This window comes from Phodopus roborovskii, unplaced genomic scaffold, assembly GCF_943737965.1.
Source record: "Phodopus roborovskii unplaced genomic scaffold, PHOROB, whole genome shotgun sequence".
NCBI lineage: Eukaryota > Metazoa > Chordata > Mammalia > Rodentia > Cricetidae > Phodopus > Phodopus roborovskii.
The window spans coordinates 1-18896 of NW_026125971.1; the positions used below are offsets into that span (position 1 = coordinate 1).

General features: G+C 37.3%; 1 protein-coding gene across 2 annotated transcripts in view; it reads right to left on the minus strand.

The window, feature by feature from the left end:
• Positions 1–804: 804 nt before the first annotated feature.
• LOC127218194 (transcription factor YY2) overlaps positions 805–18896 on the minus strand; it is a 30243-nt gene continuing 12151 nt past the window's right edge. For both annotated transcript variants that reach the window (XM_051179224.1, XM_051179222.1), the window contains 4 exons: positions 10638–10741; positions 7089–7216; positions 2207–2271; positions 805–2092 (listed from right to left, as the gene is read on the minus strand). In XM_051179224.1, coding sequence (XP_051035181.1) covers positions 923–2092; positions 2207–2271; positions 7089–7216; positions 10638–10741 — 1467 coding nt within the window. In that variant the 3' untranslated portion in view covers positions 805–922. The remainder of the gene's footprint in view (positions 2093–2206; positions 2272–7088; positions 7217–10637; positions 10742–18896) is intronic.

Here is an 18896-nt window from a genome sequence, read left to right on the forward strand (position 1 = left end):
TGCAGAACAAAACAGGGCATATTGGCAACATTATGTTGTGAAGTTCATGAATTTTTCTCCTGTCAAAACCAACTTTATAATAACACTACTATAGAATAATACAGGACACCTTATTAATATGAGGTTCATAATTAGTCTCCTGCTGAAAGCAAGTGCCATAAAAACACCACTGCAGAATAAAACAGGTCATTTTAGCATATGAAGTTCATGAAATTGTCTCTTGTTGAAATCAAACTGCAGAGAACACTTTAGAAGACAGGCTACCTTAGTAATATGAGGTTTATAATATAGTCTTCTGTTGAAACCAAACCACAAAAAGTCACCCCAAAGAAAACACAGAGCATCTTAGCAACAATTGAGGTTTGTGATTTAGTCTCCTGTTGAAATCAAGCTTCTCAAAACACTTCAAAGCAAATAACACAGGGCATCTTTAGAAACAATGTGGTGCATGAGTTGGTCTCCTGTTGAAAGCAAGTTTCATAAAAACACCACTGCAGAATGAAACAGGTCATTTTAGCATATCTAGTTTGTGAAACAGTCTCTTGTTGAAACCAGTTTCATAAATATATCACTGCAAAAGGTAGAATTTAGCAATATAAGGTTCATGATTTAGTCTACTGTTGAAACCAAACTTCTCAAACACCCCAGGGCAAAACAACATAGGGCATCTTTAGCAACAATTGAATAATATAAAAACAAAATGTGGCATCTCAGCAACAATGTGAAGTTATTAGTCTATTCTGTTGAAACTAAACTTCACAAAAACACCACTGAAGCACAAAATAAAACTTTTAACTATACTCTATCAAAAGTGATGTAGAATTCATTTGCAAGAACTTTCGTAGAAACTATCCAAACAAGCGGCATATTTATTCCCAGGCACATTAGTGAAAAATACTTCCCAGGATTTTCTCACTTCTTTTTACTGGTCATTCTTGTTCTTAACATGTGTTAAGATATGCGATTTCAAGTTGGTCGACTGAGCAAACTTCTTGCTGCAGGCATCAAATGGGCACACAAAGGGCTTGTCTCCAGTATGAATTCGCACGTGAGTGCGCAGATTGAAATCAAGGGAAAAGCGTCTCCCACAACCTTCAAAGGTACACTGATAGGGCTTCTCTCCAGTGTGAACCAACTGATGACGTTTCAGCTTTGAACTCTCAACAAAAGATTTGCCACATTCTGCACAGACGTGTACTCTAGGCCCATGGATATGCAAATGCTTTCTCATAGCTGAGTTATCCTTGAACATCTTCCCGCAGCCTATATGAGAGCAAGCTATAGGTCTTGGAAAGTCTCCTTTAGGCTTCCTGGGTTTCATGCTTGTAAATTCTGCCAGCTGTTTGGGATCAGACAGGTCAATGCCAGGTATTCCTTCAGGAGGAAATTTCTTTCCGGTCATATACTCAGAGTAATCAGGAGGTGAATCGTCAGCCTGCTTCTCAGTCATTGTATCTTCCTGTTCAGTAACCTCCCACATGGCGAAGGGTAATTCTCCCTCAAGAGCTTCGATTTCTACCTGCTTTTGCTCCCACTGTTTGTCGCCCAGGTCAGGGCTCACGAGTTCTTCCGTACCAGCCTCGATAATGGTTGTCAAACTACAGAGATTCCCTTCATAGGAGTTGAGCTCACCTTGACATTGCTCTGCTGCCATGAAGCCCGACAAAGAGGCATTGGTCGGCTGGAGATAATCATCTTGATTAATAACTGGAACAACCATTTGGCTTTCAAATTCAGCACTGAATAACAGGTTGTCTGAGTCCTGGTAGCCCACCACCTCCTCTCGTGTCTGCAAGATGATCATTTCCTGATCATGGGCACCATTACTCAGGGTGCCGCCCGCAAGAGGCTGCAGAGCGATAACAGGAGAGTGGTAGTGGCCACCATGTGCCCAGTCGACACCTATGTCTTCGTACACTTCGATAGTTTGAATACCGCTGGTTTCCACAGAAACCGCTTCTACATTAAGTGGCTGCAGCTCCACAAAATCAGCAGGAATCTCTGCATTTTCTGTGGTGATACAGAAAAGTTTCTCTGAGGCCATGGCTGAGACCCACGTGGCGGTGCTGGGTAGCAAGCAGGTGGGAGATGGCTGTGGAGTAGAAAAAAAATCAGGGAAGAAAAGCACGCACTTGCGTGCTTATAAACAACAACAACAATGACAAAACAATGACAAAACAATGACAAAACAACAAGAAAAACAAACCCAAGAGAGCTTGACGAAAAGCGTGCGCTTCGGAGAAAGGCTGCCGTCGTCTGAGGCGTTAAGTGCTGTTTCCGGGAGGCAAGAAACGCATGCGTTGTAAATGTCACTGCAACGTCACTGGATGCGCCACTATATACGTCACTGCACTGCGACAGACCATCTAGCCAGTATATTCTGTGGATGCCTAAACTATTTTACCACTTTCTGCAGAGTGTGTGGAGCCTGCATTGGTTTTCGTGCTGTCCTGTCTAATTGCTGACTAAATATAATTTTCTCTTCTAGGTTCCTTACTGAAGTTTCCTTATTTTAATTCAGTTGATTTTTCTTACCTCCCTTCAGCCAGGCTTATATCAGATCTAGGAAAAAAGGTCTATTACTCTTTAATTTTACACTTTGTGTCTGTTTATCATCCTACCAGTATGCTATATAACTCAGCCCCTTTATAATTTTTATTTCCCCTTATTAAGCCACAAGACTTACTATAATATACATGCCACCAATAATAGTTTTGTCATTTAATATTTATTTGTTTGCTTGTTTATTTATTTATTTATTTATTTCTAGACAGAGTTTCTCTGTGTAGCCATGGCTGTCCTGGAACTCGCTCTGTAGACCAGGCTAGCTTCAAACTAACAGAGATCCACCTGCCTCTGCCTCCCAAGTATTGGGATTAAATCTGTGTGCCACCACCACCTAGCTTTGCCCTTTAATAAATACATGAAACATCCAATTTCTCCTTTTACTAAGTATGATATTTAAAAATGTTAATATACATTAATTTTGTTTTTGGTCTTAATGTCTTAGATGAGGAAAAATTTCCCTGACAGTAAAGTTTTATTTTCAAAAGTTACTAATGTCAAAGTATACTTGCATTCTTGAAATATATCACATTTTGTGCTTTACCACTAACAACTATCAGTGCTGTATTTTCTTAAAAAACAAAACTTAATTTTTGCTAGGTATTAGAGGACATAGGCGTACACTCTCAACTCTCTGAATGCAGAGGCAGGAAGAATTTGTGTTCAAGACCAGCCTGGACTACACAGTGGGATCACATCTCAAAAACAAAATAAGCAACCACCAGATCTTCCACAAAAATCCAACTACAACAATTCAAATAATAGAAAAACTTAGCTGCCTTCTGTATATGATCTGGAAAAGTTTATGCTAAATTTTCTTTCCCTTTTTGACTTTACTTCTGATAAAAATGCATATACATGGGATAAAATTGGGAGTAAACTATAAAATATGTTTTAACTATTTTGAGAATATTTGCTCAGTGCTATGCATGCCACTTAAACTTTTGAATTATGATAATACTTTGGAAAGTTAACTTTATAAAATACACCCTAGGGCTGGAGGGATAGTTCAGCCATTAGAGGCTGGGCTCACAACCATAAAATACACCCTAACTTCTGTGTATATCTAAATATTTGCCTCATTATAAACATTACCAGTGAACTAATATTTACTGTATAAACATTGTTTACTATGAATTATAACTGCATTGTATTATAATGTTAAGGAAAAGGACTACTACAATGACATTCAGCCATTACTTAATGTTTAAAAATGTGCTTAATATGATATATTTTTGAATACTATGGTATATATCACACATAATCTTTTTGAAGAAAAAAAGTTTATTCAGGATTTTATTCTACTTATAAAACGTTTAGGGAAATTTTTTTTGTCAACTTTTATAATTTCTCCTCTTGTAATTATTAGCCTATTTAGTTAATTTCAGCTATTTTCACATTATTATATTTCTTCATTTTTGTGAAAACTTTTTTCAGAGATGAATAAAAACATTAAAATTATATAATTTTCTCTATATTATTCACTAATCTGAATAAAATTCTGTCAATACCTTTTTCTTCTTTTTGCTTAATGTTTTATTTTTTCCAAATAATTTGGGTTTAATACTCTGATTATATCATTATTAATTACTTCATTATTTATTTTATGTGACTATTTTCCCTGTAGGAATATACACACACCACATGCATATCTAGTGTCTGTAGATGTCTAAAGAATTCATAAGGTTCCCTGTCCTTGGAGTTAAGGACAGTTGTAAACCTCCACATGGGTATTAGGAACTAGTTTCTAAGATAGCCACGTCCTCTGCAAGAGCAGCAAGTCCTTTTATCCTCTGAGCCATCTATCTAGCCTTTAATACATTATTTTATAAATATTTTATATTTTTCTTCATATTTCTTAAATTGATTGCCTAATTGACTTATTTTCACTTCTGACTTTACAATAACTGTATATCATTGAATTTTTCTTTTAGTAAAAAGCTTTATATTGTATTCTGGTAAAATGATGTTATTATTATTACCTATGAATAACTAATAACGATCATATCAAGCTATTATTTTTAATTAAATGGATCCAATGTGTGATTAAGTCAAATTTCTAAATTATCCTATTATTATTATATTTGAGATTTGTGAATATATTGATTTGTATGACAACTTCATGGGCATTTAAAAAGAATTTGTCTGTGTTCATAACATACAATCAAACTTACCTATTTTTATATAAGTAATTATAAGATTCCATGATCTTACATTTTACACTTTTCTCTTGTCTTATGAGAAATGAACACATCATATTTATATTTGTCCTTCTACTTTATCCATTTTGTTTGGTGTTCTGATTTGGTATTTCATCAAATAAGACTCGTAGTTATATTCCTTATTAATAAGTGACTTTTTATTATTTGCATAGATATTCTGATGTTTTACTTTCCAATATTTGAATAATTTTTAAGATAGATTGTTCTAAACATCACAAATTTGAGATACTTTTAAAATCTAAACTAAGGGCGTTTTTGTAGTGCTGGTGATCAAACCCAAGGCCTCACAGATGCTAGGCAAGCATCCTACAAGTGAATTATCTCAGCCTGACATTTTAATAATATAGCTTATCTCTGTTGTGTGATATATTTTACTATGTTAATGTTAAAACACTTCTTTTTATTTTTAGACAGAAAAGAGATGATGGGAGATGTCATTCTGTAAATATGTTTCTTGTATTGTTTAATGAATAAAGCACTGTTGGCCAATAGGAAAGCAAGATAGGCAGAACAAGGAGGATTCGAGGAAGTAGTAGAGAGGAGTCAGCATGTAGAGACTGGAGAGAGCAGAACGCCAGCCCAAATCTCCGGTAAGATGAGACCACGTGGTTAATATTTACGACAGACAGAGCTAGCCAATAAGAAATGATAGTAACTGGCCAACAGCATTTATATCAAAAAAAAAAAAAAAAAAAAAAAAACTAGAATTCTGAAATCTTTTTATGACATTTGGCCATTTTATTACCTTTGCATTCAGATACTGATATGCTGTCAGTTTCTCAGGATTTCATAATAGAATGCCATCTCAAAAAAATTAATATAGATTATCTCATTTATATTTGGGGTAATTTATGATATAAGGAAAATAATTATTTTGTTTTTCTAATGTTGGTTTATTTTGTCACTTCACATAAGATCTTTTGTCTACTTTCATTTATTATGATTACTTGAAATGTTTAAATGTATTTTTCAGATAATTTACCGTGTACTATTACACTCAAATCACTGACTTTATCTCAATTATCTGATTCACACCACTAAGGAAATGAGAGAATTAGCATCCAGACTTACTGCTTTTACTTTATCCATCTCCACTTATTTTTAAAGAGATAAATTAATTTTTAAAAGTAATTTATTTTATTTGTGTGAATATTTTGGCCTTATGACATATGGAGGTAAGGTCATTGAGCTCCCTAAAACTGGAATTAAGGATAGCTGTGGAACACTATGTAGTTAATGAGAACCAAATCCAGGTCCTCTTCAAGATCATCAAGTACTCTTAAGTGCTAAACCATCTCTCTAACCTCTGAGGAAGTTTTGATAATATTTTATTTATTTTGTACATGCATACATGTCATGGCATGAACACAGAATTCAGAGAACAATTCAGAGACATTGGTTCTCTCCCTCCTACCACATAGAATGTAGAAATCAAAATAAGGTCATTAGGCTTGGCTTGGCAGCAAGTATCTTTACTCACTGAGCCACATTATTGGGTCCCATTGGTTTTCACTGGTTAGTTATTGTATACAACAGTTTGTTCAATAATTATATTTCCATACTTGCTTGGCCTTAGTTACTCCATTTAATGAGATGTAGTAGTGTGGTAGATTTGTTTTTAGTTTCTGTAGCTAAGATGGATCTGTTTATCACAGAATTTCTCCCCTACATAACTGTGTATCTCCAGGTGAGTCTTTCTGTCTAGTTGAACTCCAACAGTGCTAGAGTTCAGCATCAGTCCTTGCATACCATCTTTTATTCACTCTTGAATTGTGATTTATCATGTGACTGACGTTTCATGTTTTCTTTACTTTTGCACATTTCTTTGATTATTCAGCTAAGTTGACATTCTTCATAGTTCTAGTTTCAGGGTTTGACCATTCTTTTGCTTCAGTAAACATGAAGTTTTTTTCCTCTGCTTTTATTTACTAATTTACATTGTTTTTTTTTTTTCAAGAAAAACTGCTTTTGGCCAGGTGTTGGTGGCACACACCTTTAATCTCAGCACTCAGGAGGCAGAGGCAGGTGGATCTCTTTGAGTTCAAGGGCAGGCTGGTCTACAGAGTGAGTGCCAGGACAGTCATGACTGTTCAAAACTGTGAAACCCTGTCTCACATAGCACATTAACAAACAAACAAAAAAACAAATTTGCTTTTGAAGTAGTATATAAGAAACTGAATTTATTAAGCAAGTGTTATTTTTCACAGAAGTACTTTCAATAAAATCACTAACCACAGAAAATCAAAACCCAAACAACACATAAACATTTAAAATAAACAATGAAGTCTATCTATTTGTTACCTGCACAAAATATCCTTAGCTGCTGGACTGGTGATATAAGTTGCAAATGGGTGGTGAAGAGATCAACAAATGCTCCAGGATAAATAATGAAGAGAAAAATTCCAAAGCCATTAAATCGAACTTGTTCCCTAAGAAAACATGTAAGAAATCACAATAAGAAAAAGGAATTTACTGATATTATAGTATGTGTCAAGTTAATAATGATTTAATCTTAAAATTCTGAAATTCAAATTTTAAAAAATAATCTCCCTGGATAAATAAAACATATAAAATAAAACCTAGTAATAACTTTAAAATAGTCTAATAGTTTTGTCCTAGTCATTAGAGAACTTTGAAATACACTTAAAATGTCAAATTCTTAGGACTTTTGATATTGTTGACTATATTACTGAAATTTGATATATAAAGACATAGCTAATACTTCTATAAGAAAGCAGTGACACAATTATACAGAGTAATATAAACTATTTTCAGAGGACAAGAGGAAATATATAACTCAAATATATGATTCCAACACATTTGTCTTAGTTATTATAAATAATCCTCAAGATTTATGTTAAGTATATTTCAGTTGGGCTAATATTAAGCATTTTTAAAAACAATCATTGGTAAAATAGTTCTTAAAAGGAGTTTTCCCACCATTTCATTTCTAAAAAAAAACATTTAATAGTCTCAGAGGACCAAACAGGTAGTATGAGGAGTAAGACAATTAAGTAATTCACTCTTTGTTGGTAATGAGATTTATAAATAATAGTTCATAGTGGCAGAGAGTGCTATGCAGTCTGCTAGGGCAGAAAAGTCATTAGTGGTCATACCCAGCTGCAAACCTTGTGAGCTATAACAAGGTTGTTATGCCAAGATTGTTCTGTGGATAATCAACAACTTTTCTGATTAGATTTAGGCCTGCTCCACAGGAGGGAACTCATTCTTGCTACTACTAAAACTGGCTAAAACCCTGCACATGGGTAGGTGTGATGGTTTAATAGGAATTACCACCATAAGCTCATATATTTGAGTGCTTAGTCGCCAGAGAGTAGAAGTTTGAAATGATTATAAGGAATACAGAGTGTGACTTGTTGAAAGAAGTATGTCACTGGGGGCTTAGAGGTTTCAAAAGCTCATGCCAGGCCCAGTCTCTCTCTCTCTCTCTTCCTGCAGATCAGAAAGCAAAGCTTTCAGCTGGTGTGCCTCCATGCTCCCTGGCATTGAGGGTAATGGAATAAACCTCTGAAACTGTAAGCAAGGCCCCCGTTAATGTTTTCCTTGATAAGAGTTGCTTTGGTCATGGTCTCTTCAAATCAATAAAACAATAACTATGGCACGAGGTCACAGGCCCTAATGAAGAATCTATTATTATTGTTTTGCTAAATAGACATAGAATTAACCTGCCTTCTAAATAATGAATTATCTTTATATCAATAGATTCATGCTGTTCTCAATCATCATCAGAGACACTTGCTATTTAGTTTTTGCAATGGATGGCAGTTAAACAGAGACTCACAACTGGTTAAAGTGCAGAGCACAGGTGACTATGGAGTACTCAGCTGTAAATGGGACATTGAAATCACAAACCCATTCCCTTGAGGCTCAGGCAAACACTGCAGAAGAAGAGGCAGAAAGATTGTAGGACCCAGAGTTTGGGAAGGACTGCTTCAAAACACTGTCTTCCAGATATAACATGGCCAATACATTCATGAACTCACAACAGCTATATTTGCCTGCATAAGACCACAAGATCAAACCAGTCAACAGTATAGTATAAATGGGGGAGAAGCTCATGAGGCATTTTCCATAGCAGTGAAGTTATTGGTAGTTGATGGTTTCTAGGAGATTGCAGGTAGCACTATCTTAACCCAGTGAGTTACTAAGTGGTGGGGGCAGAACTTGGGAAGGAGATGTGGAGGGTCTGAGAGGAATTGGAGGCAAGGAATAAGGGATGGATATGATCAAAATATATCATACACGTATTCTCAAAGAATAAATTTAATATATTGTATTTTAAAAGTTATCCAAGTTGTTTCACAAATATACTATAATTTAAGAAACTATGAATAATGCCTAAAACCCTAAAGGTTACAAGGTTAAATATATGTGGAAGAAAAAATTAGATTTATAAAAGTTAACCAGGGTGAGATTGAACAGTAAGTAATAAAGCTGCTTGCTATCAAACTTGACAACCTGAGTTCAACTCTAGGTGCCACCCATAGGAAGAGAAATGATTCCTGAAAAACTGTTCTCTAACCTCCACACATGTGGCACATGTATACACCCACCCCTACACTCACGTAACACATGACAAAATTTTTTATGATAACTGCCCTTTTGTTTTGTTTGAGACAGGGTTTCTCTGTGTAGCACTGTCTGTCCCAGAACTCATTTTGTAGACCAGGCTGGCCTCGAAATAAAGGCATGTGCCACCACTGTCCAGCTAAGGTAACTGCCTCTTTAAACCAGTAGTGTGTATATCTGTTATGTTACAATGAATGTCTAGATTTGTTCATAAGCATTGGAAAAAAATAATAATTAATCTCCTCCAGCATAGTGATTTGCCTTTTCCCTGGTCCACATGCACAAAAGAGAGAAGATGCCTGTCGGCATGTTTCTAATTATGGCAAGACTTGCCATGGGGTATCAGGGAAGTAGTGACCACCCATGCCTTCTTCCCATCTTAATTATTTAGGTGTCAAAAGAAAGATACATTAGGCAGTGAAAACCACCAAAATAGCATGATTCCCAAAGTCAGTCCCAGATCTCATCCTCTGTCTTCAACCTGGATTTCTACGTAGGCATACATATACACCATTGAACCCAGCACTTCTAGCTTTTTATTCTAGCCAACACGGGACATGAACAGAAATAGGAAATTGTTTCAGCTGATAAGGTAGAGCCGTTTACAGTGGCACATACTTATTATCCTAATATTACCCTAATACTTAGAAGACCAAGGCTGGAAGACCCTGAGTTTGAAGCTAGCCTAGGCTAAAGAGACCTTTCCTTCTGGCTACCTACTCCCACAGAAAACATTCTGAGCAGTGGCAGAGGGTTGAATTCAGTGAATGCTAAAGGACTGGTTAGCACGATGGTTCTGTGGGTAAGGGGGCTTCCTGCCAATCCTGTGAACTGTTTGAATTCTGGGACCCGCATGGTAGAAGGAGAATGACTCCCACAGGTTCTTCTGTGACTTCCACAAATATGCCACAGCATGTGCACACATGCATATACATATAAAATAAATAAGTATAGTTTTTAAAATGAAAAGTAGATGGAAAAACCCTGAAGCACCAAGATTATAATCATGCTGGCATAAAACAAAAGACAGAAAGACTTAGAATACAGATAATCACATGATTAGAAGGACATATCAGCAACATATTTTTTTCTATAAAAAAGGCACTACACCAAAGTAATAAATGGTGGGTATACACTGAGTGATATCTACCAAAAGAATAAAAAAAAAAACCCTCAAATATACCAGATTTGAGGAATAAATCTTTTTTTAAAAAAAACTTATTTGCATGTAATAGAAAAGAAAAAGTTAATTCTTATTACCTAATAGCTGCTATACCGTGTCCAATTTCATGTACAACACCACTAATGAGGACTGCAGCGAAGAAGTAAGTCAGTTGATTGACAGGTAAATTTATACCAGGAACCTGTTCACAGACATAACACAGCAATGGTTATCAGTGTGGGTATAGCAAAATCCTATTTGTAAACCAAGAAGCATGACCTTCACTCTGTCTTACAACTGAAACCTCCAAACTTAATATTCCATGATATAAAAGTATTGTGGCCATTAAGGACCAATTTTTATTTCTACCATAATTAAGGGGAAAAAGGCAATATTTTGTTTTGTCGTAACATAGGTAACCTCTATAAAACAGGCTTACTTTCAATTGAAAGAAAAACGGGAAGGACTGCATTAAAAAGTTATATATCTAGATTTCCAAGAGCTTCAACATGGGACAGAATGAGGGTGTCGAGTATCAGGGAAAACAGGGTAACAATAAAGGTGGCAGTGGTTGATCCATCTCCCCCTTTTAAGATTTACTTAATGTATGAGTGCTTTATCTGCATTTATGACCTTGTGCCAGAAGAAGGCATCAGATCCCACCTCAGATGGTTTGTAAGCCACCATGTGGTTGCTGGGAACTCAGGATCTGTGGAGAAGCAGCAAGTGCTCTTAACTTCTGAGCCACCTCTCCAGCTCCATCCTTCCTTAAGGGTTGGAGGCTTAATTAGGGAACTCTTCTTAAAATTCTTAGTTCTAATTGAAGGTAGTAGTGCACATCCTTAATGCCAGTATCCACAAGGCAGAGGCAGGTGGATCTCTGAATTCAAGGTCAGCCTGATCTACAGAACAAGTTCCAGGCCAGCCAGGGTTACCACAGAGAGACATTGGGTTTGAACTGTGAAGAGTTCAAGAGCTTGTATTGAGTCATACAGGACATTCTCTCCTACAGCAAGTCAGTGAGGCTCTTTTTAATCCTCACAATTTATAAGAGGTAATAGAAGCTATTATAACAAAGTGCCTGGTCAGTGTTGGTGCACCATGCCCTTCAATCCACTTATCCTTACCAATTTACCTGTCAGAAAAATAGAAGCAAATTATGCATGGCTTGATTCAGTGCTTTCATGGACAGATGAAGAAGCAGTTGTTTTACAACCATGTACTCTAAAATTGTTGTGCATACAAATATCAGTGTGTTCATAATGAAAGCTTTTTATTATCCAGGCTGAAAAGTAAAATTCTCTGATAGCCAAGAGAGCCCAGGAATAAGGTAAATCATCTGTTAAGGAGAGAGCCTGAACACATGGAACATATGTTTCTCACAATAAAAGACTTAAAACCCAAAAGAAATCTCTCTGGAGAAAAATCCCTTCTTTCATTTATGAATTATCATTTGAATACTAACTTAAAGTAATCACTACATGCAAACTGGGGTCTGGAGAGATGGCTCAGTGATTAAGAGCAGTCTACTGCTCTTGCAGGGGAGCTGGGTTCAATTCTCAGCACCCACATAGTGGCCCAGAACTGTAACTCCAGGGACAGGGGATCTGACACCCTCTCCTGGCCTCCTTGAGCACCAAGTCCACATGTGCATACATGCAGACAAAAACATTCTTACACATAAAATATAAATAAATAAATCTTTAAAAAACAAAACAGGGAAAACAAATAATCTTGCTCACTTTGCAAGCACAAAACAGAACCATTCTCAATGCTTTGCCATAGCTTTCTAGTCTTTCCCCTACAAACCTTCTTTCAAAGATTATACTGTAATTATAAACATGATTTTGAAACTTGTGTTTTCATGTAATATCTCTTCATATATTTTCTAGCTCTATGCTTATTTTTTCTTTTCTCTCTCTCTCTCTTTTTTTTTGAGACAGTCATATATACAGCTGAGCCTACCTACTAAGAAAGATACTCCTGCCTCAGTCTCCAAAGGGCTGGCATTACATGTCTGCATACCTAACTCAACATACATTTTTTTTAGGGCTGCAGAGATGGCTCAGTAGTTAAGAGTACTTCTTATAGAGGATCCAGCACCCATATCTTGGCTATCAACAATTCATAATCCAAATTTCAGGGAATGCAACAGGTGTACATATGTGGTATACATATATGCATTCAGGCAAAATACTCATACACGTAACAAAAGTAAATCAAAAATAATTTTTTAGATTTATTTTTATTTGTATGAGTGTATTGTTTGCATGTATGTATGTGCACCACATATGTATTGGATGCCCATGAGGTCAAAAGAGGTCATCAGATCCCTTGGAACTGGAGTTATGAATGGCAGTTGGTGAGCTACCACGTAGGTTCTGGGAAATCAAACCTGGTCCTCTTCAGAGCAACAAATGCTCTTAACATCTAAGCCACCTATCTAGCCACTACTTTGTTTTTAGAGATAAGATCTTTCTCACCAGGACCTGGATCAATAATTAGGCTAGGATGCCTGGCCAGAAAGTCCCAAGATTTCTCCTGCCTATACCTTCTTGCATTAGGATTGTGAGTGTGCAGCATTAGGCCTGTTTTTATTTGTTTGGTTGGTTTGGTTTTAAACTAGAGTCTCAATATGGTTTTTAACAGCTGCATTATATTCTGTGGAATGGGTTGTTGGTCATTTAACTATTTTACAAGTTTTTGCTATTTGTAATTATTTTTGTGACTTGACTAATCAATTCTCAGTTGTGAAGTTTTGTGTGTGTACAGGTACACATAACTCTCTCTGCACACATATGGCAGAAGCCTAAGGAGGATGGTGGGAGTCTTCCTCTACTGCTCTCCATCTTAACTAATCAACTGTTGCATTATTATGGGGGTAAATAAATACTTGCCAGTGTGCCTGTGGAAGCTAGAGGACAACATGAAAGGAGTTGGCTCTCTTCTTACAACATGTGGGCCTGCATATAGCACTAAGGTTATCAGGCTGAGTGGCTAGCACCCTTACCCACTGAGCCGTTTTGCTGGCTCTTCTGTACCTTAGTTTTGAGACAGGGTTTCTCACTGAAACCAAATTTCCATCATCTCAGCTAGTCTAGATGGCTAGTGAACTCCAGAAATGGACCTGTCTTCACCACATGGTACTGGGGTTGCAGGCCGCAAAGACACGTGGGTGCTGGGAATTTCAACTCAGTTTTTCTTGCTTTCACAGACAAGTGTTCTTCTATCCACTGAGCCATCTTTTCATCCAAAAAGTGACAAATTTGACTTAGCACAGTGAAATTTTCTATCAGCTTATCACTGTGTTACTTCTTGCACTTGTTTACTTATGTACTGGCTGGTTTTGTGTGTCAACTTGACACAAACACCACCCACATTGGTCTGGGCCCGGCCCCCATCGATCACTAATTAAGAAAATGCCTTATAACTGGATCTTATGGAGACATTTTCTCAATTGAGGTTCCTTCATTATAAAGAACTCTAGCTTGTGTCAAGTTGACAAGAGTAGCTAGCACAATTGATCCTTGTCAACTTGACACACAAACACATCACTATTAGGCTACAACTCTTCCTTTCTTACTCATCAATATTTCACATTAAAATACAAACTAACTTTAAAAGTCACACAGTCTTTACAAATCCAAATACATTAAATTTCTGTTTCTTTAAAATCTCTCTAAAAATCCAAAACCTCTTTTAAAAGTCCAAAATCTTTCACTTATGGGCTCCTGTAAAACTCAAAATTACACATCTTCATATTTCAAGAGTGAAGAACCAGGGCACGGTCACAACCAAATCAAAACAAAACAACTTTAACTGTGGAAACAACACAATGTCCAATGTCTGGGATTCACTCACGATCTTCTGGGCTCCTCCAAAAGCTTGGGTCACTTCCTATGCTCCACCCTCTGCAGCACACCCAGCTTGTCTTTTGGGCTCTGGTTGGCTCAACTCCACTACTGCCGCTGCTGCTGCCCTTGGTGGTTATACCACTGTACTGTCATCTCCAAAACTGCTGGGGTCCTTTGGTACAATTGGGCTGCACTCTCAGCATCTCTGCATGACCCCTTCAATCCTGAGCTTTCAACTGCCACTGAGGTTGCATCTTCACCAGTGGTCTCTCCTGGCCTCTCACAGTGCCGAGTCTCAGCTTCTCTCCATGACCACTTCATGCCTTCAAAACCAATACCACTTAAGTGACTCTTACGCATTACCAAATCTGGCTGCCAACATGAGGGCCAAACTTGGCCGCCTCTGGAACACAGCTTCTCTTACTCTCCAGAAACACTTCCCAGAAAATTTCACTTTAGTGATGCTGGTCTCTTCCTAATTACTGCTAATTTCTTAGCTCCAGCTGATCAGCATCATGTATCCCAGAAAACCGAAGGATTCACTTTAGTAGTTCTTGTGTCTTGTTAATCACAGCTGATTTCTTCAGCCGGAGCTAACCACAATAACAGAATCTTAAATCAAAATAGCAAATGGCCCTTATAGTCTTTAATCTTCCCAGTGAAATGTCACAGGTCAGGCCTCCATCTTCTGCACTGTTTCCAACATTCTCTTCCCAGCTCCCTCAGAACATCCCACAGAGCTCTTAACTCTCAATAGCTTTACTAGCCCAAAGTTCCAAAGACCTTCATTGTACCTCCTCAAAACATGGTCAGGTCTGTCACAGCAATACCCCACTATGCTGGTACCAATTTTTCTTAGCTAAGGTTTCTACTGCTTTGATGAAACACCATGGACATAAAGCAAGTTGGGGAGGAAAGGTTTTATTTGGCTTACAGTTCCATATTGCTGTTCATCATCAGAGGAAGTCAGGACAGGAACTCAAACAAGGTAGAAACCTTGAAGTAGGGGTGCTGCTTATTTTACTGGCTTGCTTCTCATGGCTTGCACAGCCTGTTTTCTTTTTTAGAACATGAGACTACCAGCTCAGGGATGGCACCACCCATAATGGGATGGGCCTATCCCATCAATCACTAATTAAGAAAAATGTCTTACAGCTGGATCTTATGGTGACATTTTCCAAATTGAGGATTCCTTCTTTTCAGATAACTCTACCTTGTGTCAAATTGGCATAAGGCTAGTCAGCATTGACACTTACATCTTATCAAGCTGCTTTTTAAATTTTTTTTTAAAATTTTCATTGGTGTTTTGCCTGCACATGTGTCTGTGTGAGGGTGTCAGATCTTAGGAGTTAGAAACAGTTGTGAGCTGCCATGTGGGTTCTGGGAGTTGAAGTTGGGTCCTCTGGAAAATCTGAAAGAGCAGTCAACACTCTTATCTACTGAACCATGTCTCCAGCCTCAAACTGCTTTCTTAAAAACAGACGTAGCTGATAATTTTACTCAAATTTGCAATCTCAGTAGTTTATTCATCGGCCAATTGGCTTTTTCCTGATGTGAGTCATTCATATATTTGTTGTTTTATTTGAAACATAGTGGTATATAATTTGGTAGGGAGACTAGCTTGACCTTGAATTTATAGTGATCCTCTTGCCTCTGCTTCCTGAGTACTGGGATTACAGATACACACTACCATATTCAGCAGTCTTCCTCACTTTCTTACTAGTCTACTAAATACATTCAAACACTAGTATTTGTTTTTTGTAATACATGTCAGAAATGTACCCTTCAATTTATTAGAAATATAATTTTACTTTGCTTCTAATTTTTGATATTAAAGATCTTAGTGGGGGAGAGAGGTAGAAGGAAGGGGACGGGCAGAGTATAACATGAGGGATCAGGAAGATTGAGGCAAGGGAAGAATAGAGAAAGACAGCAAGAAGAGATATACCTACCTGAATCCTCATCCTTGGCCCTATTGGGCCCATTGCTCAGGGTGAGTGTTTGGCCAGGGTGAATTTTTGGCCAGGGGAGGGTCCAACACCCCCAAGCTCTCCTTGGAACTTTGGTTGGCTCTGTGCACAATGGACCCACCCCTCCATGAGGGACCATATGGAACTTGCCCTCACTTGACCTTTGGGTTCCTTTGCCTACCTTCTGCCTGAGTGCTTGAGACCATCCTGAGCCTGCCTTCCTCACATCACTGGCCCTGCTGTGGCCTCTGCTTGAGAGACCTCCAAGAGAGCTCAGATCATCCAAAGTTACTGACATCGAACTCCTGACCCACCTACACCCACCGGGAGAGCAGGGGAGAGAAAGACTCCATGTGCAACCACTGGAAGAAGTGATGGGAAGACGGCAATACAAGAAAACACCCAACAATAGAAAGACCAGTATGATACCACCAGAATCTAGGAACTCTACACCAACTGGACCTGAACACACCAAAGCAGATGAAGCAGACTTAAAAAAATAACTTCACAAAAATGATAGAGGCCTGAAAGATGATATGAGAAAATCCCTTAAAGAAATAGAGGAAAAGACCAAACAAAAAAAATGCAAGAAATGAACAAATCTTTTAAAGAAAGCAAGAAAAACCAAGAAAAAAAAAAAAAAAAAACAATCAAACAGATGAAGGAAACAATTCAAACAGTTCAAGACCTGAAAACTAAAATAGAGACAATAAAGAAAACACAAACTGAGGGAATGCTGAAAATAGAAACTCTCGGTTAATGATCAGGAACTACAGACACAAGCATAACCAACAGAATACAAGCGATGGGAGAGAGAATCTCGGGCGCTGAAGGTAAACTAGAGGAAATAGATTCATCGGCCAAAGAAAATCTTAAAGCCAACAAATCCTTAACACAAAACATCCAGGAGATGTGGGGCACTGTGAAAAGGCCAAACCTAAGAATAACAGGCATAGAAGAAGGTGAAGAAGCCAAGCTCAAAGGTTCAGAAAACATATTCAACAAAATCATTGAGGAAAACTTTTCCAATCCAAAGAATGACCTGCTTATGAAAGTATAAGAAGCATACTGAACACCAAATAGACTGGACCAAAAAAAGTCCCCTCGCCACATAATAATCAAAACACCATACAGAATAAAGAAAGAATATTAAAGCAGCAAAGGAAAAACGCCAGGTAATATATAAAGGCAGACCTATCAAAATTACACCTGAATTCTACATGGAAACTCTGAAAGCCAGAAGGTCCTGGATAGATGTTCTACAAACACTAAGAGTCCACAGATGCCAGCCCAGGCTACTATACCCAGCAAAATTCTCAATTACTATACATGGAGAAAACAAGCTATTCAATGACAAAACCAGATTTTCACAATACATATCCACAAATCCTGCCCAACAGAAAGTTCTGGAAGGAAACCTCCAACCCAAGGAAATTAACGACACTCACAAAGACATTCACAATAAACAATCCCACTTTAACAGAACACAAAAGAAAAAGCAGGGCAAATATACTCACAATACCACTACCAACGACAACAAATATAAAACAAACAAGAATTAACAATCTATGGTCCTTACTTTCCCTCAATATTAATGGTCTTATCTCACCTATAAAAAGATATAGGGTAACAGAATGGATATGAAGAAAGAATCCATCCTTCTGCTGCATACAAGAAACACATCTAAGCTTCAAAGACAGACACTACCTCAGGTAAAGGATTGGGAAAAGATCTTCCAATCAAATGGACCCAAGAAGCAAGCATGTATAGTTATCCTAATATGTAACAAGTTAGACTTCAAACCAAAAACAAACAAAAGAGATGAAGTAGGTCATTTCATATTCATCACAGGAAAAACCCATTAGTACAAAGTCTCCATTCTGAACATTTATGCCCCAAATACAAAGGCACCCACATTCGTAAAAGAAACATTACTAAAACTCAAATCTCACATAAAACCTCACACACTCATAGGAAGACTTCAACACCCCACTCTCAGCACTAGACAGGAGCACCAGGCAGAAACTTAACAAAGAAGCAAAAGAACTAACAGAAGTTATGACCCAATTGGGTTTAACAGATATCTATAGGACATTCCACCCAAACACAAAAGAATATAACTTCTTCTCTGCTCCATATGGAACCTTTTCTAAAATTGACCACACATTCTGCAACATAGAAAACTTCAACAGATATTTTAAAAAATGGAATAACCCCCTCTATCTTATCAGACAACGATGCTTTAAAGTTGTAATTCAACAACACAAATTGCAGAAATCCTACAAACTCATAGAAACTGAACAATGTGCAATTGCACCATTCCTGGGACAAGGAAGAAATAAAGAGATTAAATATTTCTTACAATTCAATGACAATGAAGACAAAACATACCCATATTTATGAAACATTTTGAAAGCAATACTAAGAGGAAAGTTAATTGCACTAAGTGTGTCCATGTGAAGAAACTGAAGAATAGTCACATTAGAGAATTAACAGCACAACTGAGCTCCAGAACAAAAGAAACAAACCCCAG